Genomic DNA, 25,361 nt, shown 5'->3' with positions numbered 1-25,361 from the left:
ACAGATCCATGGTCCCAGGTTCGATTCCGGCTTGGGTCATTGTCTGTGCGGAGTCTGCACGTCCTCCCCGTGTCTGCGTGGGTTTCCTCCGGGTGCTCCGGTTTCCTCCCACAGTCCAAAGATGTGCGGGTTAGGTGAATTGGCCAATGATAAATTGCCCTTAATGTCCAAATTGCCCTTGGTGTTGGGTGGAGGTGTTGAGTTTGGGTAGGGTGCTCTTTCCAGGAGCTGGTGTGGACTCGGGGGGCCGAATGGCCTCCTTCTGCACTGTGAATTCAATGATAATCTATGATTAATCTAGGACAAAGGTTCGGCACAACATCGTGGGCCGAAGGGCCTGTTCTGTGCTGTATTTTCTATGTTCTATGTCCTCTGCAAATGTTGATTGTGCCTGATGTAGCCATCCAAGAGGGCCACCTGCAAAGGACCATGGGAATTATGGCCAACCCAGGACTCAGACAGATACAGAGCCTATGTGTATTTGAAGCACAGGTAACCAGACCTGATTGAAACCCCCCTCTCGTTTGCATTTTAATGGGCCATTTTCCCAGGACAATAGAACTCCAATCAAGAAACCGGTACAGCCACAGACTGATCGGCGCCACTCCCTTTACTCAGAAAGCCCAACTGCCAAGGTCAATGACCGCTAAGGACCCACCCAGCTACCAAGGCGCCCGCCCTTTATTGGCCAAAATCAAAGACAGTGATTAGAGCCCTGTCGAACTATTGGGTCCAGGGTTAAGGACCGCCCCAAAGAGCACAAAACCCCAGAGGGATAAAAGAGGACGCAGACAGGTGTTCTGTCTCTTTTGGATCCGGCCTATGCCATGCAACTGTAGCAGGAACAGCCAGCCAAGTTCAAGACCAACAATCGCTACCCGACAGATGAGCCCAGCAGAGACAGAGCCACTTTCTTCGAACCAGCCAAGTGAAATCCAGTTAAAGGCCTTATCCATTTGCTCAGTGCCGGTCACCCTGAAGTTAAGTATAGGTTATTGTAGCTGATAGGTGTAGTTTACCTCGTAGTAGATATTGTGCTTGCATGTCAAGTTAACTCTTGTGTATGTAAATAAACCATCTTTTGAACTAGCTAACAGGTTGTGTGGTCATTTGATACAAGGGAAGGCTTGTGGTTCACCAACATCATTATTAGCAACAGTATTGGCGACGCTGTTGGGATCAAAACGTGCAACACATTCATGCTGCATTTAGTTTCTTCAGGTGCCTTCAGTGGTCACTAAAGGCTGCACTTGGAGACTGCTGCCTGAAAGGTAGGTTTGAGAGCCTTGACTGGTCCACCCACTGGCTTTTCATTACTTTCACAGGCTGTGGATGGCCATTGCACCCCCTCCATGAACTCACCTGAGACTGTTGACTGACTGCAATTGGAGTCCACACAAACAAACAAGACCTGTTTTCCGTGAACCTGTGTCCGACCTCATCAAGCTTGTGCAGCACGAGCTACACCGGGAGCATGACCCAATTCTAATTTTAAGGTCAATGACTCAATTTAAACCTCATCTGAAAGATATTATCCAACAATGCAGCCATCCCTTGATAATATAATTTAGGCTGACAATTCAAATGTGTTGCACATCTGGAGTGGGGCTCAAAACCCCACTTCTGACCCAAAGACAAGATCACTACCATTGAACCAAGCACTCATGAGCATGTGCAGAGTGAAGGATATCCTATACGTACCCACTTCTACAAATATGTTAGGAAAATCATTGACTAAACAATTTCCAATTTCCTTTTAATGTGAGTTTTTCCTCATTATATGACCCCTACTTCAATTAATATAAACCAAACATATGACAGGATTTGTGCAACATATGTATTTGAATTCAATACCTTCATTATGGAAGCTACATTGTTTTTTGTTGCTCAGACAAGCTTTCAAAATGTTCACTGTCAAACCAAGCAGTATTTGGCAGAATTCAGTACAAAAATTAATGTCCATCATTATTAAAATGTTAACTGATTTCACAGCAGTTATCTAGTGCAGCATTATATAATCAGCCAAAACCCATACATTCCGTTTCATGCACTTTTCTTTACATATATACTGTATAACATTGCATAATGTTGCAGCTGGCTATTAGAGTGGGCACTCAAAAAAAAGATTTGTTTCTTTTGGAAAGTATAGTTTTCTTTTGAATCTTGCTTCGGTTAAATAGTCATGGTGCACATGATGAACTGAAAAAGAAATTGTAAAATGTTTATCAATTGTTTAGGACTCTCACTTGCAAATCAAACAAAAGTAAGCAACTGTAATTCTAATGTTTATCCCTCGCCCAGAGATTTCAACTCTTTATTCTGCTGCCCTCCAGTACCTCACTCAAGTGACTGTTATAAACTATGAGTGTGGATGGTGATAGTCTGCTGTCCACATGTCCAACAGGCATTTCTAGACAGCAAGCAGGAGCAGAAATCATGGTCAATTGCAATGTCTTGACCACTAGTCTGGGCTGAAATCAAATAGTTCAGCAGAATGGAGATCTAAATTTAGACTTGCAATTGTTACTCATGGGAAGCTTAACAGAGTCGAAATTTTAAACAGGAAATTGTGAAAAACTTCTCTCATTTGAAGTTCGATTTAGGGAATTTTCAAGGTAATGAGCTATTGTTTCTGCTGAAGGATGGAATTTTCCCCATACCATATAGGTTACTTTGCCTTATTCCATTTAGGGTACTATGTACACTAATTTCTGATACTTGCAAGCGGCATAAACTACCGAACATGCCTCGGCATAAACTACCGAATTTGGAGTAAAACGTAATGTCTAGACTTCAGCTATAATCATAAATGTCCCCAAACTTTCTCAAGTAAAATAAAAATATTTCAAATTTTGGCCATTAAACAATCGGTTTATACTTCTATATTTTTAAAAATGTGAACAGTCCTGACCTCAGAGGTTTCATACCTAGGCGGATCCCGATAACGGAGGGATTTTTTAAATAGGGGAAGGTTGAGTCTGTACTCATTGGAGTTTGGAAGAATGAGACAGAGCCTTATGGAGACATATAGAATTCTCAGGGGGATTGACAGGTAAATGGTTCCCCTTGTGGGAAAGTCTAGGGCCAAATGCATAATCTATGAGTAAGGGGTTGCCCATTTAAGACAAGAGATGAGGAGGAATTTCTTCTGAGGGCAGAGAATCTGTGGAATTCTTTACCACAGAAGGCTGGCGAGATTGGATCGTTGAGTATGTTCAAAGTTCCGAGAGACAGATTTTTAATCAGTAAAGGAGTCAAGGGTTAAGAGGATAAGTCAGAAAAGTGGAGTTGAGGATGATCATATCAGATCAGTCATGATCTCATTGAATAGCGGAGCAGACTCGATGGGCCTACTTCTGCTTCTATGTCTTATAGTCTTATTTGTGCATTAAGAACAGAGCATTTGTAACTTGTGGGGGACGCAGTCAAACCCAGCTTTTGCTTATCCCTGGTTGTCCTAACAACTCTCTGACTTGTTAGGGCATTTCAGGAGAAATTATCAGCTGCAACATGTTATTGAGTCACAATGAATGCCTTCCAGGGGAGGACTGCCAGCTTCCTTTCCCCAAATGCCAGTAGTGAAATGGTGTTTTTAAACGACAATTCAGCAGCTTTTCTAAAGTGAGTGGTTAAATAGTACTCAGTGACTGAGAGAGATAGAGAGAGGGGATAAAATATAGAATGGGAAGCAAGTGGCAGCCGAGGGCTGAGGCTTCTTGGTTTCTCATTTGATGGCACGGACACAATGGAGACTATGCCTGATGATGGGTGGCATTAGTTGCCAGGGAGTTGAAAATGTGCTGGAAAACAACACAAAGTTGCAGCTTGCCTGTTTCTTTTCCATGTTTGGCAGGCAGCTATGCAGATTTAAGTGGTGATTGTAATAGTAACTAAAAGGGAGCTCAATTTCACCTTTTTGCAATAGAAGCACAATCAATTAATCAGAAAACTGGGACATGATTGTATACTGAACCAATCGAAAAGCTTGAAACAAATAATTTACATTGGATTTCAATTTGCAGCGAGTTGCATCGTCATGTCTGAGCAGCATTGTGAATTCCGAGGGGTTGAAAATTGCATCCTCGTGAAATGGAGTTGAATATAAGTCAAGTAAACAGTTCTTCCCCTCAGTTAGATTAGTATAGCGATTCAGCTAATAAAATTAATCTGCAAGAGTAAATAAAAACTCATCTGCACTCACATCATCATATGCAAAACTAACAACTCCTTGTTGGGAACCATCTCTTCTTCTGAAGGCCTCTGATGGGAAACAAAAAAGCAAAACATATTTGAGTAATAACGAATTAGACAAATACAGGATTTACAAATTATGTAGTGAAGCTATATGGAATGCTTAGCCTATAGGTTTCCAAACTGAGCTCCCCACTCAAAGATTCATGTCCCATTTTCTTATCAAACAATGCATTTTTAAAGACAGAAAGCAACCTAAATGGCACACCACCATGATTTAACTGCTTAAAGGTATTTCCTTGGCTTTACCGAATAGTTCCGTTGATAGAGAACAGCCAAACAATGATATAGGCAAATAGAAGAGGATTCAAGTTCCACCACAGAAAACTAATCTAATTACTACGCTCATTTAAAATATACAATTTTGTATTCGATTAAAAACAGTTTTAAAATTAAGTTTTGTTTCAATATCAAGGAAACTTGAAAACACCTCGAACCTTGAACTTAAAAGTCACAATGTAATGTTCTAAAGAGCAAATACAATTTTAATTGTAAGAACACATCTGAAGGAATTGTTAATTAATTTTAGAAGAAATCAATGAAAGTCTGCACTGTGGACATGGATTAGCAATCATCATGAAAGAAAGCGGTGATTTGACAGCACAAAACTCTTCCTTAAATGGTAATTTCGTAAGTGTATTCAACTGTGTTCTTCTTCCAGTGCAATTGGCAGGTAGGTCACAATTAAGGTACTAGCTGCGCATAATCATTTTTAATTTTCACTTTCTTTAAATAAAGACCAACAAAAAAAAAAAAAAAAAAAAAAAATTGACAGCTAAAGTTGCACTTTAGAACTTCTATTTAACAAAACTTAGTGTTTGCTAATGTTCAAATAAAGAGGAATAAAGAAGGGTGTGTTGCAACATAATCTAATCTCTGTTTTACTTTGAGCGTCATGACTCCAACATGAATCAAAACAGAATGAAATACTATTCTCCCTCTCTACACAAATTTACTGTGTAAATACTTTGGGCTGTGTAAATAATTCCCTGTACAGTGGATTCTGCTGGGACCATTCATCTCCTGCCCTCATTATAGCCTGGGTCCAAACGTGTACCAATCGGCTTGAACTCAAGATGAGAGGTAAAAGTGACTCGCTTTGACATCAAGGACTGAAATCAATGAGAATCAAGAGAGAAAACTCTCCACTAGTTGGGAGTCATAACCAGCAAAAAGGATGACAGTGTGGTTGTTGGAGGCCCATCAGCTCAGTGCAAGACATGACCACAGGAGTACCTCAGTTAGTGTCCTGGACCTAACCATCTTAAACTGGTTCATCAATGTCCTTCCCTCAAGCATAATGTCAGAAGCGGGGATCTTTGCTGATGATGACACAATGTCCAGTAGCATTCGCAACCCCTCAGATACTGGAGCAGTCCTTCCCCACAGGCAACAATATGTGTACAACATTCAGTAACATTTTTATCACATAAGTGACAGGCAATGACCACCTCCAACAAGAGAGATTCTAACTCTCGCTCCTTATTATACAACTGCATTACCATCACTGAATCCCTTACCATCAACAACCTGGGGGCTATCATTAACCACAAACTGAACTGACCAGCCATATAGGCTATAGCTCCAAGAGCAGTTCAGAAGCTTGGAATTCTGCAGTGAGTACCTTACCTCCTGACTCCCGAAACATTGTCGACCATCTACAAGGCACAAGTCATGTCTGTGAAAGAATACTCTGCACTTGCTTAGATGAATGCAGCTCCAACAACACTCAAAAGGCATGACAATGTCCAGGGCAATTTCATCCACTTGCTAAGCACTCCATCCATCACCTTCAACATTCACTCCTTCCACGATTAAAGCACAGTGCCAGCAGTGTATCATAAAAGAGATGCACTGTAGATGGCCTTTTCCAAACATACCACCCAGAAGAACAAGGCCATTAGGCAAGTGGGAACACCACCACCCCTCCAGTCACTCAGCATTGTGACGTGGAACTCCACTGCTGTTCCTTCACTATCACTCGGTCAAAAATCTTGGACTGCCTCTGTAACTGCACTGTACCTACACAGCACTTGGATTTCACCAGTTCAAGAAAGCGGCTCACCAAACCATTTCAAGGGTATCAGGACTGACAAATACTGGCCTTGCCAGTGAAGTTCACATCTCATGAACAAATGTTTTTCCTGGTCACCAATTACTGCAAGTTGTGTTATTCAACAGAACCAACCCAGAATCAGAGCTGCTAATCAACAAAAGCAGCTCCATTATCTGTACACACTTCCTCCTCTGTCAGACTCTGATACAAAACCATTGGCAATTATAATCACCAAATTTATAGGCTCCACTGTATTAGTTTATTATGGGCATCAACGAGTTAAAGCTTTCATGGAATATCTTGTGCCCATTGCATGAACCAGCATTAATTCAGTCAGAATATACTGGGATGAATATGGGTTAGTTATTATACCCCAGATCAGATTTAAGCACAGCAACACTTCCTTGCCCATTGACTGGGGACTCATAAATAAATGTATGAAAATATGTAATTGCCAAGTTGCTAATGCGAATATGACAAAATAAAAATCACCACTGACCCTGCTGAAATTACTCCGCAACCTATTATAATACAATTTGTATTATTCTATATCTTTATGGAGTCGGTATTGCAGCAAAGAATACTTTGCCAGGGGATGCCTACAAAACAGAAACCACTGCATCTTTTGAAGGCTAATTAGATAAATATTCCCAGGGCAACTAGAGCTTTGCTAATGACACCCATATCTCAAGAATGAATTTTTAAAATTATCTGAAGGTTAAAGATACTAGGTTAAAATATGCCTGAACATCACATCAGCCACGGAAGACTGGAAAAATTCAGAAATCTTAAGCGACACTTCAATTTCATTATTACCAAAAGCAATGCAGCTTGAAAACATTTTTTCTGAACAATTAATCAGTAGTCATAGCTTTTACTGATCTTGCAAATATAAGATCATAGAACTACCGATGCCCGAAATCCCAAATAGTATCAGAAAATGCTCGAAACACACAGCAGCTCTGCAGCATCTGTGGAGCGAGATGAAGGGTCATCGCACTTTGTTAACTCTACTTCTCTCTCCATAGATTCTATCAGACCAACTAACATATTTGCATTATTTTTTGTTTTGATATCTGCAATGTTACCTATTTATGCAGTACAATGTACCACATTTGTAGAGGAGATACATACCTGTTAGAGCCCGGAGTCTCACACAACAGGCTACATAATCATCAAATGAGATCTTCCCATGGGTGCTATATCGCTTTACTATTCCGTTCAAACCTTGAGGAGACAATCTGTACCCTAGTCAATGAAATGGATAGAAAATAAAAAATTCAGAATGTTACATAGTCTTTATACCTCTCTGAAAACCTGAAACAACATTTTGCACATAAACATTCAGATTGCAAAATAACTGGATAATTTAACTAGATTTTTCTTTTAAACGGGGTGGGTTGGGCACATTGTGCTGATAGAAAATCCAAACAGACTGTATATTTTGACATGTTTTGCAGAATTTAGATGATCGCCATATAGAACAGGCGGTTTAGAAATCTCAATATTCACAGTAGTGTTCTTGGAAATTTTAAACCAGCTGAACCTTTTAGAATTGTGATGCCTGGATGTTTTTTGTAAAAATACAGCATCACAAATATTGCCAAAGACACCTCCCTGGATATTTTCTGTGTTTTATTTTTAAATATAAAGTAAAATGTGTCACATCTAGAAAAGTAATGGTGAATTCATGAAGTAATGGAACAGTCACCAAATTTAGGGTTTAAATTTGACAATTTAAAATATCACCAAAACATGACATGATAGTTCAAACACCAACCACAGTTGAAGTAATAGTTGCAACAATCTGGTTTGTCATCAAGTCAAAATATTCAGCAACATTTTAAAAGGGAATAAACATTTATGAAATTTTGATGTTTTAAAATAATTCACTCTTTGGGGCCTTGGTTTTATGTAGCTTTGCAAACTTCCAGAAGAAGGTTTAGTCGACCAGGTCATGCCTATATAGTTTTGCAGCCTTTAATGAAATTCACAATTTTCTCTGAAACACGTTAGACTGTTAAGTCTACGATTTTTTTTTTTTTTTTTTAAATGGCTGCAATGATCAAAGGATTTGTATTAGTAGAGTGAAAAATATTAAATTTTCAGCACATTTTTGTCATTGACCCCTCTCTCGAAGGAAAATAAAAGCACCGTTAAAAATTAGGTATCAATACCCAGCAATAGCCATGTAGAGCGAACACTAATTTTGTAATGGCTCCAGAACATTGGTCAGGCAATCTATGGTTCTTAGCTTGCATATAGCTCCACTGACCAGGCAGCAGTGGCAGTTACATTAACATTACTTAGACTTAGTTTACTATATATCCTCATCTTTTAAAAGTTTTTTTCAAAAAAATTTCAGTTAGATCTTTTGGTGTCCTGATTTCCAAATAAATCAAGACTAACATTTTCCTCATACTTTCTGGTCTGATCTTCTTGCCTTTAAAAGGCAATGCTATCTTTCCTCAGATAAAGGCAATAGTGGATGCTGGAATCGGAAATAAAAACAGAAAATACTGGACAATCTTAGCTGGCCTGGCAGCATCTGTGGAGAGAGAAGGAAGCTAATGTTTCGAGTCTGGGGTGACTCTTTGTCAAAGGGAAGAGTACTGGAAATAGAATCAGATTTATACTGTTGGATGGGTGTGGAGCAGTGGGGGTGGATAGAGGACCAGCAATAGTAGAGATTGACAGAGATGTCGTGGGGCTGGATAGAGGACCAACATAGTAGAGATTGACAAAGATGTCGTGGACAGAAAGAGATTGTAAATAGGGGTGATCAAGACTAAGAAGGTTGCTGATAGTGGCACATTAAGAGATTAGAATGGGTTAAGAATCATAGAATTTACAGTGCAGAAGGAGGCCAAACGGCCCATCGAGTCTGCACCCACCCTACCCAAGCGCACCCCCCCACCCTATGCCCATAATCCAGTAACCCCACCCAACACTAAGGGCAATTTTGGACACTAAGGGCAATTTAGCATGGCTAATCCACCTAACCTGCACATCTTTGGACTGTGGGAGGAAAACCGGAGCACCCGGAGGTAACCCACGCACACACGGGGAGAATGTGCAGACTCCGCATAGACTGTGACCCAAGCCGGGAATCAAACCCGAGACCCTGGAGCTATGAAGCAATTGTGCTAACCACTATGCTACCATGCTGCCATCTAATGATTTATGGCAGAACAAAGGTAAGCAGTGTGCCAAAAGACAACTAGGAATAGGCAACAGATGGCCCAAATGGGGCTGGGTGGAAGGGGAACAGTGGTGAGGGAAAAACAGATTGATGGAAGAAATTAAAATAAATGATCGAAGTAAAACTGAGGTGAAGGTGGAGGAGAGAGTTCACAGTCTGAAGTTGTTGAACTCAATGTTAAGTCCGGAAGGCTGTAACGTGCCTAATTGGAAGATGAGATGCTATTCCTCCAGTTTGTGCTGGACTTCACTGGAACATTGCAGCAGGCAAAGGACAGACATGTAGACATGAGAGCAGGATGGAGAGTTGAAATGCTAAGCGACAGCAAGGTCAGGATCCTGCTTGCGGACGGCCCAAAAGTGTTCTGCAAAGCGGTCACCCAGTTTGCAGTCTTTCCTATAACAGTTGACCAGATCATTGCACTACAGATCCAACATCAAGTAAAAGCAGTGAGGGCCTCTCCCACAGATTCTCTTCCTTCCATCATGGAAGCATTCTACACAATTGGAGCAATTATTAATTGTGACCTTATGACAATTACTTTGGGTAATTTGTAAATGAAAAAAAATCTTCCATTTATATTGCACTTTTCATGACCACTGCCTCAAAGCACTCTCAAAACACTGATAAAGTAGTTTTGAAGTGTAGTTATTGTAGTAATGTAGGAAACGCAACATCCATCATGTCCACTGCAAACTGGCACGGACAGGAATGCGGTAATAATAATCTATTTATGTGATGTTAATTGAGTAATAAATTTTGGCCAGGACACCGCAATAAAATCTGTGTTCTTCTCCGAAATAGAACCATGCGATTTTTTTACATCCACCCAAGCAGGTAGATGGAGCCTTGTTTAAAATCTCATCCAAAAACGGCACCTCGAACAGTGCGGCACTCCATCAGAACTGCACGAGAGTGTCAGCCTGAATTTGTCTGACCAAGCCCTGCACTGGGACTTGAACCAGTGACTGAGGGATGAGAGTGCTACCAACTGAGCTAGAGTGGACATCTGAGACAATTGTTGCGTTGCTGCAGTAGTTGGGAGGTTAGAATAGAAATTAATAAATGAATATTAATGCATAAAATCTCTCACTTACCCATAGCACTAATAGCCTGTTGTAGTTCCTGAGGCTCCACAGTTCCACTCCGATCTCGGTCAAAAGAAGAAAAGTTCTGCCGCCAGTTACTCAAAACAGTCCACAGCTCTTTGAATTCTGGAAAACCCATTGTGCCAGACATATCTCGCTGGAAATTACCATTAAGGGTCAAAATGTCTTTGAAAGTGATCATTTACTACTAAACAAATACTAAAGTCAACATTTAACTGTAATATGGTACAAATGAATTAATAGAAAGCTTAAAGAAGTAACTTGAAAGAGTCTGCAACAATGTCAATTTTGTAGCTAATTAAAAGACTTCACCAAGCACTAATTGTACAGTGTGTAGTCTATCTTAAATCATCTTTTCTCTACACGAAGTATATGAAGGAGGCCGGTTTAGCTCAGTTGGCTGGACAGCTGGTTCGTGATGCAGAGCAAGGCCAGCAGCACGGGTTCAATTTCCATACCGTCTGAGGTTATTCATGAAGGTCTGCCTTCTCAGCCTTTCCCCTCGCCTGAGGTGTGGGGATCTCAGGTTAAATTACCACCAGTCAGCTCTCCCCCTCAAAGGGGAAAGCAGCCTATGGTCATATGGGAATATGGCAACTTTACTTACTTTATATGAAGGAGAAAGGAATAGTTGATCGAGTTAGATGAAGTAGGGTGGGTAGAGGCTTGAGTGAAACATAAACACCAGTATAGACCAGTTGGACCAATTTCTGTGCTGTAAATTCTGTGAAGTGCCCAATGAGAGGATGTTCTTGCTATGGAGGGAGTGCAGCAAAGATTGACCAGGCTGATTCCTAGGATGGCAGGACTGTCATATCAGGAAAGACTAATTTGGGTAGGATTATAGTCATGGGAGTTTAGAAGAGTGAGAGGGGATCTAATAGAAATTTACAAAATTCTCACAGGATAAGACGGGGTAGATTCAGAAAGAATGTTCCCGATGGTGGGATAGTCCAGAATCAGGGGTCATAGTTTGAGGACAAGGGGTAAATCTTTTAGGACTGAAGTGAGGACAAATTTCTTCACCCAGGGAGTGGTGAGTCTGAAGAATTCACTGCCACAAGAAGTAGTTGAGGCCAAAAAAGTGTAATTTCAAGAAGGAGTTAGATATAGCCCTTGAGGCTAAAAGGATTAAGGGATATAGGGGGGGGGGGGGGGCGCGCGAAGAGGTGGGATTGGTACTTTGGTATTGAACTTGATGTTCAGCCATGTACATAATGAACTGCAGAGCAGGCTGGAAGGGCTGAATGAACGCCTCCTGCTTCTATTTTCTATGAATGTTTCTATGTATGAGGGGGAATTTAAATGGAACCAAAGATAAACAAGGAAAAATACAACAAAGGTTTTTAAAGGAGAAGACGTTTCAGGTACAGGCTGGGTAATTTTCAACACAGGCAAAAGGAAGGAGAATTAAAGTCAGTGCTCCTTGGATGACGAACGAGAAAGTGATGTGACAAAAAAAACAAGAGGGTGTATGATTCACATCAGGTGAATTCTTCAAATGAGTGAGAGGTGAGATGAAGAGGAAAATAAGACTGCCAAAGAGAGATTATGACAATGGAATGGCAATTAGCATGAAAGGGAGCCCAACAATCTTCTACCGGCATTTAAATTAGTACACTGCTGGTAAGAGGCTGGGTGAGACCTATTGGGGGGTCAAAGGATGAATAATGTTTAGAGATGAAGGCAAGCTAGAATGTGTACTTTGTAGCAGTTGTACTAAGTAAGAACATACTGACAAAACGTCAGTAGAAGCAGAGATGGTGCAGGTAACGGATGGAGTGAAAAGTGATAGGAAAAGACTGGCTATGCTTAGAATGGATAAATCATCTGGCCCAGATGGTTTGCCTCCCGGGTTGCTAATGGAAGTTGAATTGCAGTTACTAGTGGAAGGGCTTGCCATAAGCTTTTCTATGTATTGGGAGGTGCTCGAGAACTTAAGAGTGGTAAATGTGACACTTTTGTTTATTTCTGCCAAATACAAGCTGGTCAGTGGTGGGCAAGCTTTTAGCAATAATCAGGAAGAAAAAGTAACAGTACTTGCTGGTGGTTGAGTTAAGTAACGAGAATCAGGCATTGCTTCTCTCCCAGATTTTCTTTGTTCTCTTTGTGTGACATCATTGCTATTTAGCTCCTTACACACATGCTCAGGCTATTGCGGAGTTAACCCTTTACACTATACCTCTTCCAAATCATTGTGTTTACATGTTAGATACACCTACTCCTATACCTTCCCCCAAAGTCTGTGCTTTTACAGGGTTAACAGTGGTTTCAACAATCTCCCTGAACACGCAGAGTTCTTTTTGAGGTTGTTGAGGATCTGTTCGCTCCAAACTCATTCTCTGAGGATCATCATTTCTTGGTTCTGCAGTTGTAATTTCCTCCTGAGGATCAGGATATACAGCCCATTTGGCTTCTTGTTCATCAAAATCAAGGCACTCCTATTTCTGATACCAGTTTCTATCTGGACAAGATCTGATCTTGGTTATTACAACCTTCCCATTATGGTATCTTCTCACTACTGACCCCGAATCCTCACCACCTTTCCCCTTTTGTGTGGGATGGTCTGTTGGTTGAATGTGCGGTCTTGGCCTGCTCCATAACCTTCCTTCTGTCAGGTATTGTTGTGGTCTTATATAATAAGGAAGGGAAGGAAGTTGGGTTCTTAGCCTGTGATCCATTAAAAGCTCGCATAGCGTGAAGTCTTTCTGCAATGATGTAGGCAGCAGTGGAGCCGGGCTAACTAAAGATCTTTTTTTTCTGAGGTCTTTAACGCGCACCCCTCTCTGTTGACCTCCAGATACAAAGATCTGTAGAGGGACAGATAGTATCGAGGAAGCAGGGGGGCTGCAGAAGGACTTGGACTGGCCAGGAGAGTGGGCAAAGAAGTGGCAGATGGAATACAATGTGGAAAAGTGTGTGGTTATGCACTTTGGTAGGAAGAATGGAGGCACAGACTATTTTCTAAATGGGGAAAGGCTTGGGAAATCAGAAGCACAAAAGAGACTTCGGAGTCCTAGACAAGATTCCCTTAAGGTTAATGTGCAGGTTCAGTCGGCAGTTATGAAGGCAAATGCAACATTAGCATTAATCTTGAGAGGGCTAGAATACAAGAGCAGGGATGTACTTGAGGTTGTATAAGGCCCTATTTGGAGTATTGTGAGCAGTTTTGGGCCCCATATCTAAGGAAGGATGTGCTGGCCATGGAAAGCGTCCAGAGAAGGCTCACAAGAATGATCCCTGAAATGAAGAGCTTTGGAGTTTAGGAGGATGAGGGGGGATCTTATTGAAACCTACAGGATATTGAAAGGCCTAGATAGAGTGGACGTGGAGAGGATGTTTCCAATAGTAAGAGAAACTAGAATCCAAGGGCACAGCCTCAGACTGAAGAGACGATCCTTTAAAACAGAGATGAGGAGGAATTATTTCAGCCAGAGGGTGGTGAATCTATGGAAGTCTTTGTCGCAGAAGGCTGTGGAGGCCAAATCACAGTGTCTTTAAGACAGATAGATATGTTCTTGATTAATAAGGGTATTCGGGGTTATGGGGAGAAGACAGGAGAATGGGGTTGAGAAACAAATCAGCCATGATTGAATGGCAGAGAAGTCTCGATGAGCCGAATGGACTAATTCTGCTCCCATGTCTTATGGTCTATGGTCTTAAACCTTAGCAAATTTGTGATGTGGAAAAAAAAAACATATAATGCTGCAAAGGATTGGCAACACATGTTGGCGAATCGTGGCCCATTGTCAGAGACGACAATGTCCAAAATACAGTACATGGAATACATCATCTTCAGAGAGGCAATAACAGCTTCAGAGGGGAGGCCATATAGTTCCTGCCCCTCAATCCACCGGGAATAATAATCCACAATGATGAGAAATACTTTCCCTTTGAATTTGAATAGGTCCATACCAAGGCACTCCCATGGCCTGGATGGAAAAGGGAGAAGCAGAATGATTCTTTCTGCTCCCGTCTGTGAATGGCAAGATGCCTGGCCACCATATGGACTGTTCCACGCTGGCCTGACACTTGGTAATACCAAGATGAGTTTGGGGAATTTTCTGGAGGTCCACCAGGACCAGTGCTCATGGGACCACCAACTGCACATCATAGATGATCAATAATGCTAACATTATGACGTATTTCAGTGGCTTGTAATCAGTTTTCTATTTTAACAGTTGGGCTAAGACATAGTTGGAACATTTTTCCCATGCACCAGTCGCTGCAAGGATTTTTTTCCTGATGATGGCTTAGTGTTGTTCGGTTTCAGTCAAGGGCCTAAGTGCATAATACAGAGGCCTTCTTGTCAAACCACTCTGTGCAGGAGGTCATTTGGTCCATCGAGTCTGCACCGACACGCTGAAAGACCATCCTACCTAGGCCCACTCCCCGTTCTATCCCCATAACCTCAACTAAACTGCACATCTTTGCACACTAAGGGGCAATTTTAGCATGCCAATTCACTTAACGTGCACATCTTTGTACTGTGGGAGGAAACCGGAGCACCCGCAAACACTTGAAGAGCATGTAAACTCAACAGTCACCAGGATTGTACCCGGGTCCCTGGTGCTGTGAGGCAGCAGTGCTAATCATTGTGCCGCCCATGAGCAGACAGGAAACAAAGTTGAAATAAATAGGTCTTTTTCGGAGTGGCAGATGATGATGTTATGGCCCAGGGTTTAGAGAACCCCAAAGTGTATCATGGAGTTCACCTGACCCACAATGTTTAATAGATTGTGGTATGGGGAACACAGGGCCCACTCTACAAGTGTGGTACTTCAGAAATGGACAAGTATTTTTGAAAACTGCAAAACAATGTTTATTCTATGAACTCAAGTTAACCTTTCTAAAACAAAGTGAACATCTTAGCAACCAGTAAATAAAATACACCCCCCAAAGAATACAACACTAAGTAATCTGTAAGCTGTCCTTTTAACACCCAGAAGACTTAACAAACCTTTAAACAGAAGCACATCAGGGTTTACATTCACTACTAAGAACATCTTATAATTCTGAATTCACCAAATCCAAAGATAGTCTTTCATGGCAGAGAGCTCAACAGTGTGGCTGCTTTGGCTGACTTCAACTGCAACACACTGAAAAAAGAAACCAAAAAGACACAGACACACCCAAGCTTTTCTCAAAGTGAAACTAAAAAACAGAACCAGAGCTCAGCTTGACCCACACTCTGACATCACTGCAGTAACAGGAGCAGCCAAACATTTCTTAAAGCGACATTCTCATGACACTGACTAGTGGTGTCCTGCAGGAATCAGTGCTTGGGCCCCAGATATTCAAATATACATTAATGATTTGGATGAGGGAAGTTTGCTGACACCATGAAAATGGGTGGGAATGTGGATGGTGAGGAGGATGTTAAGAGGCTTCAAGATGATTTAGACAAGTTGAGTGGGAAAATATGGCAGATGTAGTACAGCGTGGATAAATGTGCAGAGAAACAGAATGGCGGAGTATTGTTTAAATTGTGATAGACTGGGAAATATTGATGTACAAAGGAACTTGAGTGTCCTAGTATACCAGTCACTGAAAGAAAACATGCAGGTATAATAAACAATTAGGAAGACAAATGGTATGTTGGCATTCATTGCAAGAGGACTTGCGAATAGGAACAATGAAGTCTTACTGCAGCTGTACAGGGCCTTGGTGAGACCACACCTGCAGTATGATGTGCAGTTTTGGTCTCCTTATCTAAAGATATACTTTTCATTGAGGGAGTGCAGCAAAGGTTCTCCAGACTCATTACTGGGATGGCACAATTATCATACGAGGAACGATTTAGTCAGCTGGGCACTCACCATCCGCTGCGTAAAAAACATGCCTTGCACATCTCCTCTAAACTTTGCCCCACGGACCTTAAACCTATGCCCTCTGGTGACTGACCCCTCCACCCTGGGAAAGAGTGCCTGCCCATCCACTCTATCCATGCCCCTCAGAACCTTGTAGACCTCTATCAGTTTACCCCTCAACCTCCGTCTTTCTAATGAAAACAGTCCATGTCTATTCAGCCTCTCCACATAGCTAACACCCTCCAGACAAGGCAACATCCTGGTAAACCTCCTCTGCACCCTCTCCAAAGCCTCCACATCCTTCTGGTAGTGTGGCAACCAGAATTATGCACAATATTCCAAGGGCGGCCTAACCAACGTTCTATACAAGTGTAGCATGACTTGCTAGTTTTTATACTCTATGCCCCGTCCAATGAAGGCAAGGCTTCCGGATGCTTTCTTGACTACCTTATCCATTTGTGTTGCCATCTTCAAAGATCTGTGGACTTGCACGTCCAGATCTCTCTGACTTTCTATATTCCTAAGAGTTTTGCCATTTACGGTATATTTCCCCTCTTATGTTAGACTTACAAAATGCATTACCTCACATTTGCCGGATTAAACTCCATTTGTCATTTCTCTGCCCAAGTCTCAACCTATCTATGTCCTGCTCTATCCTCTGACAATCCTCAATGCTATCTGCCACTCCACCAACCGTGGTGTCACCCGTGAACTTACTAATCAGACCCGCTACATTTTCCTCCAAATCGTTTATGTATACTACAAACAACAGAGGCCCCAGCACAGATCCCCGTGGAACACCACTAGTCACAACCTTCCATTCAGAAAAACACCCTTTTGCTGCTACCCTTTGCCTTCTGTGACCGAGCCAGTTTTGTATCCATCTTACCACCTCACCTCTGATCCCATGTGACTTGACCTTTTGTACCAGTCTTCCATGAAGCACCTTGTCAAAGGCTTTACTGAAGTCCATGTAAACCACCACCCTCCCCTCATCAGTCATCTTTGTCACCTGCTCAAGAAACTCGATCATGTTAGTGAGGCACAACCTCCCCTTCACAAAACCATGCTGTCTATCACTAATGAGTCCTATCCCTGAGAATTCTCTTCAATAATTTACCTACTACCGATGTGAGGCTCACCGGCCTATAGTTTCCAGAATTATCTCTGCTACCTTTCTTTTTTTTTTAAAAAAATAAATATTTTTATTCTCCTCCTTTTTCAATTTCTCCCAAATTTACACCCACCAACAATAAACAAAAAGTAGTAACGAATATAATGTCAATCCCCATATCAACAACAATTCCATCCTCCCAAAACCCCCCAAACAACTGCCCGCATGTTAACATAAACAAAGAACAAAAAGGAATCAGGACTCACCCATAGTCACCATTAACACTTACAGTCCCCCTACCCCCAACACACTCTTTCCCACCCTTCCCCCACCACTAATATTCATTGTGATCCAATTCTTGAAAGTGTATAATGAATAACGCCCATGAATTGTAGAACCCCTCTATCCTTCCCCTCAGTTCAAACTTAACCTTCTCGAGAGTCAAGAATTCCAACAGGTCCCCACCGGAACATTTAAAAAGCTGTGGCAGCATCAGTCTGAGTCAGCATGGATTTATGAAGGGAAAATCATGCTTGACAAATCTGTTGGAATTCTTTGAAGATGTAACCAGTACAGTTGACAAGGGGGAGCCAGTCGATGTGGTATATTTGGACTTTCAGAAGGCGTTTGACAAAGTCCCGCATAAGAGATTATTGTGCAAAATTAAAGCTCATGGGATTGCGGGAAATGTATTGAGGTGGGTAGAAAACTGGTTGGCAGAGAGGAAACAAAGAGTAGGGATTAATGGGTCATTTTCAAATTGGCAGGCAGTAATTAGTGGGGTACCACAGGGATCGTGCTGGGACCCCAGCTATTCACAATATATATAAATGATTTGAACGAGGGAACAAAATGTAACATCTCAAAGTTTGCAGATGATACCAAGTTAGGTGGGAGGGTGAATTGTGACAAGGATGCAGGGATCCTCCTGCATGATCTGGACAGGTTGGGCGAGTGGGCAAATCAATGGCAGATGCAGTATAATTTGGCTAAGTGTGAGGTTATTCACTTTGGAAGCAAAAATAGGAAGGCAGATTATTACCTGAATTGGGAGAGGGGAATGTGCAGCGGGACATGGGTGTCCTTGTGCACCAGTCGCTGAAGGGAAGCATGCAGGTGCAGCAGGCGGTAAAGAAGGCTAATGGTATGTTGGCCTTCATTGAGAGAGGTTTTGAATATAGAAGCAGGCATGTGTTGCTGCAATTATATCAGGCCTTGGTGAGGCCACACCTGGAAATTGCGTGCAGTTTTGGTCTCCTTCTCTGAGGAAGGATGTTCTTGCTCTCGAGTGAGTGCAGTGAAGGTTTACCAGACTGATTCCAGGGATGGCGGGACTGTCAAATGTGGAGAGATTGACTAGCTTGGAATTGTTCTCGTTGGAATTCAGAAGAATGAGGGGGTATCTCAGAGAGACTTATAGCATTTTAACGGGACTAGACAGGATAGATGCAGGGAAGATGTTACCAATGATGAGTGTGTCCAGAACCAGGGGTCACAGTATGAGGATTCCGGGTAAACCATTTCGGACAGATATAAGGAGACATTTCTTCACACGAGTGGTGAGCCTGTGGAATTCATTACTACAGGAAATAGTGGCTTCTAAAACTTTGAATATATTCAAGAGGCGGCTAGATATAGTACTTGGGGAGAATGAATATATTCAAGAGGCAGCTAGATATAGTACTTGGGGACAATGGGATCAAAGGCTATGGGAAGAAAGCAGGATTGGGCTATTGAGTTGGATGATCAGCCATGATCGTGATGAATGGCGGAGCAGGCTTGAAGGGCCAAAAGGCCTCCTCCTGCTCCTATCTTCCATGTATCTATGCCATGCCAGGGCACAGCGTGGAATGGTTGCTCTCCATCCCAACAGAATTCGCCTTCGGGCGATCAATGAGGCGAAGGCTACAACATCTGCCTCCGCACCCATTTTCAACCCCAGCTGGCCTGCTACCTTTCTTTTTAAAAAAAAATATTTTCATTCTCCATTTTCACATTTTCTTCAGAATTTACACCCCACCAACGAACAGGAAATGGTAACGAATACAATGTCAATCCCCCTACCAACAACAACGATCCCATCCTCCCACCAACCCCCAAACAGCGGCCTGCATGACAATATAAGCATCAAATAAAACTAAACCTCCCAAGGAGGAAAAAAGGATCAGGGATCGCCCCTGGTCACCGCTGACATATATAGTCCACCCCCCCCCTAATATTCAATGCCATCCAATCCCCGAAAGAGTACCGTGAATGGCACCCATGAATTGTAGACACCCCCCCACCCAACTCCTCCCCTCCACTTCATCGTGTAAACTCCTCCCCAACCTCTGTTCCTTCCCCCAACTTTTCACCCCGGCTAGACTCACCGAAACCTGTTCTACCAGGCTCCGATGGCCGCAGCTCCTCCCCCACCTCACTCCCATTCACTGGCTGGCGTAAACAGGCCAGCGTGGAGGCCCCCGCAGGGTCTCCTTCCCTCTTGCCCGGTCCCAGGAAAACCAAAAAATCCCCTTTGGCACACAACCCCAGCATACACACCCAAGCCCCGAAGAACAATCATGGCAAATGAAAGTCCCAACTCTTCCCTTGTCCAAATATACAGCGTCGACTCATTTAGTACATACACCAACACGCAGTGAAAAAATAAAGTTACATGAGGCTACATCGGTACACAACCTGCTCTCAGTCCCATTTCTCAATTCTGCCACAGTCCTGCGTTCGCACACTCCTCCGCTGCTTCCGCCGTCCCAAAATAAAAGTCCTGGGATTTGTAGGTCACCCTCAACTTAGCTGGATATGCGATGCCGCACTGCACCTTACTGATGTACAGTGCCTTCTTCACCCGGCTGAAGGCAGCACGCCTCTTCGCCAGCTCCACCGTAAAGTTCTGTTATATGCGTATACCAGCTCCAGCCCACTGCACCACCCGCTTCTGCTTTGCCCAGCACAGGCCTCGGGCCTTCCACCCCTCGGACAGACCCACGATTCTCAGATTCTGCCGCCTGGATCTGTTTTCCAGGTCTTCCATTTTGCCTCGCAGACCCTTGTTGGTATCTGTCACCTTCCGCAACTCCTTCCCCATCGAGGTGAGTTGACCACTGTGCTGCGATAATACCTCTTCCACTTCCTTTGGTGTCTCACCTTGCTCCCGCACCTCCGCCGCTGCGCTTGATACCGCCGCCCTCACATGGCCAATCGCCTCCTCCACCAGCACTTTCAACACCGCCTCCATCTCCTTCTTTATCGCTTCCATGTGCTTTGTGAACTGTTTTTCAAGTTCCACAACCATCACTTTAGTCATTTCTTCTACTGTGAGCGAAGCGGCCTCCCCTGGTTCTCCAGCCTCCACTTTCCTTACAGTTCCTACGCTGACTTTTCCACTCACCGGTGGGCCTGCTACCTTTCTTAAACAGCGGTACCACATTAGCTATTCTCCAGTCCTCTGGGATCTTACCTGTAGCCAGTGAGGATATAAAGATATCAGTCAAGGCCCCAGCAATTTCCTCCTTTGCTTCCCTCAGTATTCTGGGGTAAATCCCATCCGGCCCAGGAGACGTATCTAGCTTGACATCTTTTAAAAGACCTAATATCTCCTCCTTTTCGATATTAACATGATCCAGACTGTCCACACACTACCCAAGAGTCATCTTCCACAAAGTCCCTTTCTTTGGCCACACTGATGCAAAGTACTCATTTAGTACATTGCCCATTTCCTCTGGCTCAACACATAGATTCCCCCCACTATCCTGAAGTGGTCTAATCCTTTCCCTGGCCACCCTCATGCTTTTTACATATGAATAAAAAGCTTTGGGATTCACCTTCATGCTACTTGCCAAGGGTAACATGTTACAATAACAGGTTATTACAATGATGGACGATATTGAACAAATGGACGATACCATATGATGGAAAGATTTCTGGAATTGGGGGCTGAATATCCAGTGCATCCATGGATTAAGATCATCTCCTATGTTGAAGTTATCGCCCAGTTGGTATTAGTTTTCTAATAAACATAATTGGTTTATTGTACCAGATGTCACACAAGAAATGGCCAGTATCTCTGGGTGGCAGAGTTGGCTACCTTGGGCGAGGTCAAGGGACAAAAGGAAGACTGAAAGAGTTTTATAATTAACTGAAAGGGTGAAGTGATTTTAGTATTTAGCAAAATAAAACACCAAGCAAGATTGATTGAAGTAGTAGGTGTGCCAATTTGCTTTTGAGGAATGGTAAAATAAAACAAGAAAGGATTAGCTGAAAAGTATTTTATAGCAGAGTGGTGAAAGGCAGAACCAATGAGTAGCAGATGTGCTCTAGTCAAGATAAGGAGTGAGACAAAGGAGTACAGAACACTGCAATTCAAGGTCAAGGCTTGAAAGATAGTTGGGGAGGGGGGGGAAAGAGGGCAGCTCCATTTGTGTAAACAATGCCTAATGCATTTACTTATGAGAAATGATAATAGAGTCTGAAACATAGGATTCACACATGATTGTAATTTACAGATTAATAGTACGTGTCCGTGGCGAACTATGAATAAAAGAGGTGATTGTTAACGCAAATCTCAACAGCCAGTCTTAGATTGTCTTCCATGGCCTCTCCCTTTGTACACCGGAATAAAAGCTTTGAATCCTGATCCAGAATTTCTCCTGGTGGTGATAGAATGCCATTGGGTGTATCTACCATTCTACTGCCTTATTAAATTGCGTCAGGTCAATGCAGATTCTGATGGATCCAACCGGTTTTGGAACTGTTTGGGCGGCACGGTAGCACAGTAGTTAGCACTGTTGCCTCACAACGCCAGGGTCCCGGGTTCGATTCCCAGCTTGGGTCACTATCTGTGCAGAGTCTGCATGTTCGCCCCGTGTCTGTGTGGATTCCTCCGGGTGCTCCGGTTTCCTCGAGTCCCAACATGTTAGGTGAATTAGACATTTTAAATTCACCCTCAGTGTACCCGAACAGGCACTGTAGTGTGGAGACTAGTGGACGTTCACAATAACTTCATTGCACTGTTAATGTGAGCCTACTTGTGACACTAATAATGATTATATTATTATTACCATACCAGAGCACCAGAAGGCTGGGTCTATCACTGGCAAAATAATCCATTGTTGGAGCATCAGCTCCAATGCAATTCTTAACTGTTTGAGAAGTGTGTGTTGGACCTTCCTGGGTGTTAAAAACTAAATGAGTTTTGCATCTGCTGTTAGCATGACGTGTTTCATATTTTCCAATCTTCCCAAGTCTTAAGAGTTTTGGAAAATCTCTTCTAAATTCATAGTTTTGTTCTTTGTCATTGACTTCAGGATTAGGCTCAGACCGATATAGACTTACAAAAGGAGCATTTTAGGCTCTGGATGACATATAGCATCTCAGAGAATTTTCTGCCTTTGTACTTCAATATTGCATCAAGTTAACCTTTGAATTTAGCTTGATTCCTCCTGGAACATGAAGGCTGATTGATGAAATTTGCAGAGTAACTTGTTGTAGCCACTTAACTCCGTCAGACAGAACTCAGAACTGAGACTCAAGCACTTTTATTCAATTTAAATTCAGCATGGTGTCCAATGTTAGTGCTCCAGTATTGTTTTTTATTCTCTTTGATTTCGCCAAGCCAAGTGATTTCCTGTCTGTCTGGTTCCTGTACTTCTTGTAAGAGCAATCTTTAGCAGACTTATTTTTGCTTTGCAAGCGGAGGCTTTTTTGAATGACACAGTTTTAAAATGACTGACTTTGCAGCATCCATGACATTTGCGGATTGGGTGGGACATTCTTCGGACTTTCTTCCCACCAGTGGGGACATTGTAAAATGGCGGCCACACTCTTTCAGTGCGTTTCCCTGGTTGCTGCCACGATCGATCAGCGTTCAGTTTTGCACCCGATACAATAAACTGAACGGCTTCAAATGTTTTTTTTTTTCACGGGGGTTCTTTCTCACCCATTACAAACACAGTTTTGCTTTCGCACTTTGGCCTGCTTTCCTTAAATCTTCCCTGGATTGTAGAAAGTTTGACAGGGATTCTTCCAAAACATCAACAACTATCCTGTGTCCTATTAAATCAGCTTTCAATGTTCCTTACTCCACTGTCAGCCAAAGAAATCATTTATAAATGAGTCAATTCCCTCACTGGTCTTTGATTTCAATGGTTGAATTTTGTCTGGTCTCTGATGATGTTTCAACGAAGACTAAAACACGAAGCAAAAGCTCCAATTACATCCTCATGATAGGCGGTGAACTCATTCACTCACTACCTGACCAGCATGTCATCTGTGGTGCATACAACAATTATTGGCCTGGTCCTTGTTAGTCTTACTCGTCAGTCCTGGGCGCATCTTGATGAGTAAAATGCTTTCACCAGTTTTGCAACTACTTAATCTATTTGGGGCCCTCTACTTTCTGGAATGATGCTGGGAGAGGTAGAGCAGAATTCATTGCTCACTTTCTGTGTTTGTTGCTGGGCTGTCTTCGTGATTTCCCTCTGATCCGATTAGTAGGTGGCCTCAAAGTCCTTCACCCGCTGCTCTCTGTTGCTGGACTTCTCCTCAGGCTGTTTCTCACTATTTTACACTGTATTTTTGTGGATCTGGTCACCGCTATCACCATCTGTTGTTGGTTCGCCTTGGAAGATCTTGGGAGCCTTACTCTTAGCAAGATATCGGGGCTGGTTTAGCACACTGGGTTAAATCGCTGGCTTTTAAAGCAGACCCAGGCAGGCCAGCAGCACGGTTCAATTCCCGTACCAGCCTCCCCGAACAGGCGCCGGAATGTGGCGACTAGGGGCTTTTCACAGTAACTTCATTTGAAGCCTACTTGTGACAATAAGCCATTTTCATTTCAGATATCTCGCTGGAGGCAAAGGTTCTTTTGCAAAGCAACCTTTATTTATATACACAATTGTGTGCAGGATTATAAAGCCACAGCTCCTCTCTCAGATTTTCCTCATTCTCTTCTGTGTGACATGATTATTATATAGTCCCTTACGTGCATGCTCAGTAGCTATTGTTATAGTTATAGAGTTAACCCTTTACTCAACAGGAACAGTCAGAATTTCTTCATCATCTCTGGGTCAGAATGTTGGAAATCTAATAGCATTCTGGGTGTACCTACACTGTAGCAGTTCAAGAAGATGGCTTACCACCACCGTTTTAAGGGACAATTGGGGATGGCCAATAAATGCTGGTCTCATCAACAAAGCGCACATCCCATTTAAAAATTAAAAATAATTTCCATTTGTGGAAAGTCCCTCCACTGAAATGGTTCACTGTTTTCTTAGCAGGTCCGGTGGTGCAAAGTGGGCAGTCACGACTTTATTTTTAAACAAAAACAATTCAAAACATCTTTAGGCACAGTGAGAATGACAGCTCTATACTGCAAACATCAGCCTTTCATTCCGAGTTAAATATGGTGCATGGCAGCAGTGCGCTAACACAGTAGAACAGTCCTGGTTCCCTGAGATCATTAGTCCAACCCTGACTTACATCACACACTATTGCATTGTTTACTGAAAGATTGCAGATCTTCTCCTGTGCAACAAATTTTACCACCCTATCATTATAAGTGACAAAGACAGGAACAGCAATGACATGGGTTCCTTATTTTTTTGAACTCGAGAGGGTTAACCGAGAGACTGCTTTTGAATACTGAAAAAATATTCACGAGCTGTATCTTTTCACTCATTTGCTTGTTTTCCTAAGTTTTAACAGTGTTCAAAATAAAAACTTGGACATCCTAGACCAAGAATTAACCTGTTTCAGGGGTCAATGCCAACCAGCCCCCAACCAACAATTAATCTTCTTCCATTCTTTTACACAAAACGTATGA

The 25,361-nt window shown here is 42.5% G+C and overlaps 1 protein-coding gene across 1 annotated transcript in view; it reads right to left on the bottom strand.

The window, feature by feature from the left end:
- Positions 1–1,742: 1,742 nt before the first annotated feature.
- Positions 1,743–25,361, bottom strand: part of LOC140424954 (sorcin-like) — an 85,582-nt gene continuing 61,963 nt past the window's right edge. The window contains exons 5-8 of the mRNA XM_072508675.1: positions 10,607–10,754; positions 7,442–7,555; positions 4,202–4,260; positions 1,743–2,199 (exon numbers count right to left, since the gene is read on the bottom strand). Coding sequence (XP_072364776.1) covers positions 2,173–2,199; positions 4,202–4,260; positions 7,442–7,555; positions 10,607–10,754 — 348 coding nt within the window. The 3' untranslated portion in view covers positions 1,743–2,172. The remainder of the gene's footprint in view (positions 2,200–4,201; positions 4,261–7,441; positions 7,556–10,606; positions 10,755–25,361) is intronic.

The sequence above is a fragment of the Scyliorhinus torazame genome, chromosome 6 (genome assembly GCF_047496885.1).
Source record: "Scyliorhinus torazame isolate Kashiwa2021f chromosome 6, sScyTor2.1, whole genome shotgun sequence".
NCBI classification, from domain to species: domain Eukaryota; kingdom Metazoa; phylum Chordata; class Chondrichthyes; order Carcharhiniformes; family Scyliorhinidae; genus Scyliorhinus; species Scyliorhinus torazame.
The sequence above is the reverse complement of the archived record's forward strand: the minus strand, read 5'-3'. Positions and strand labels throughout refer to the sequence as shown.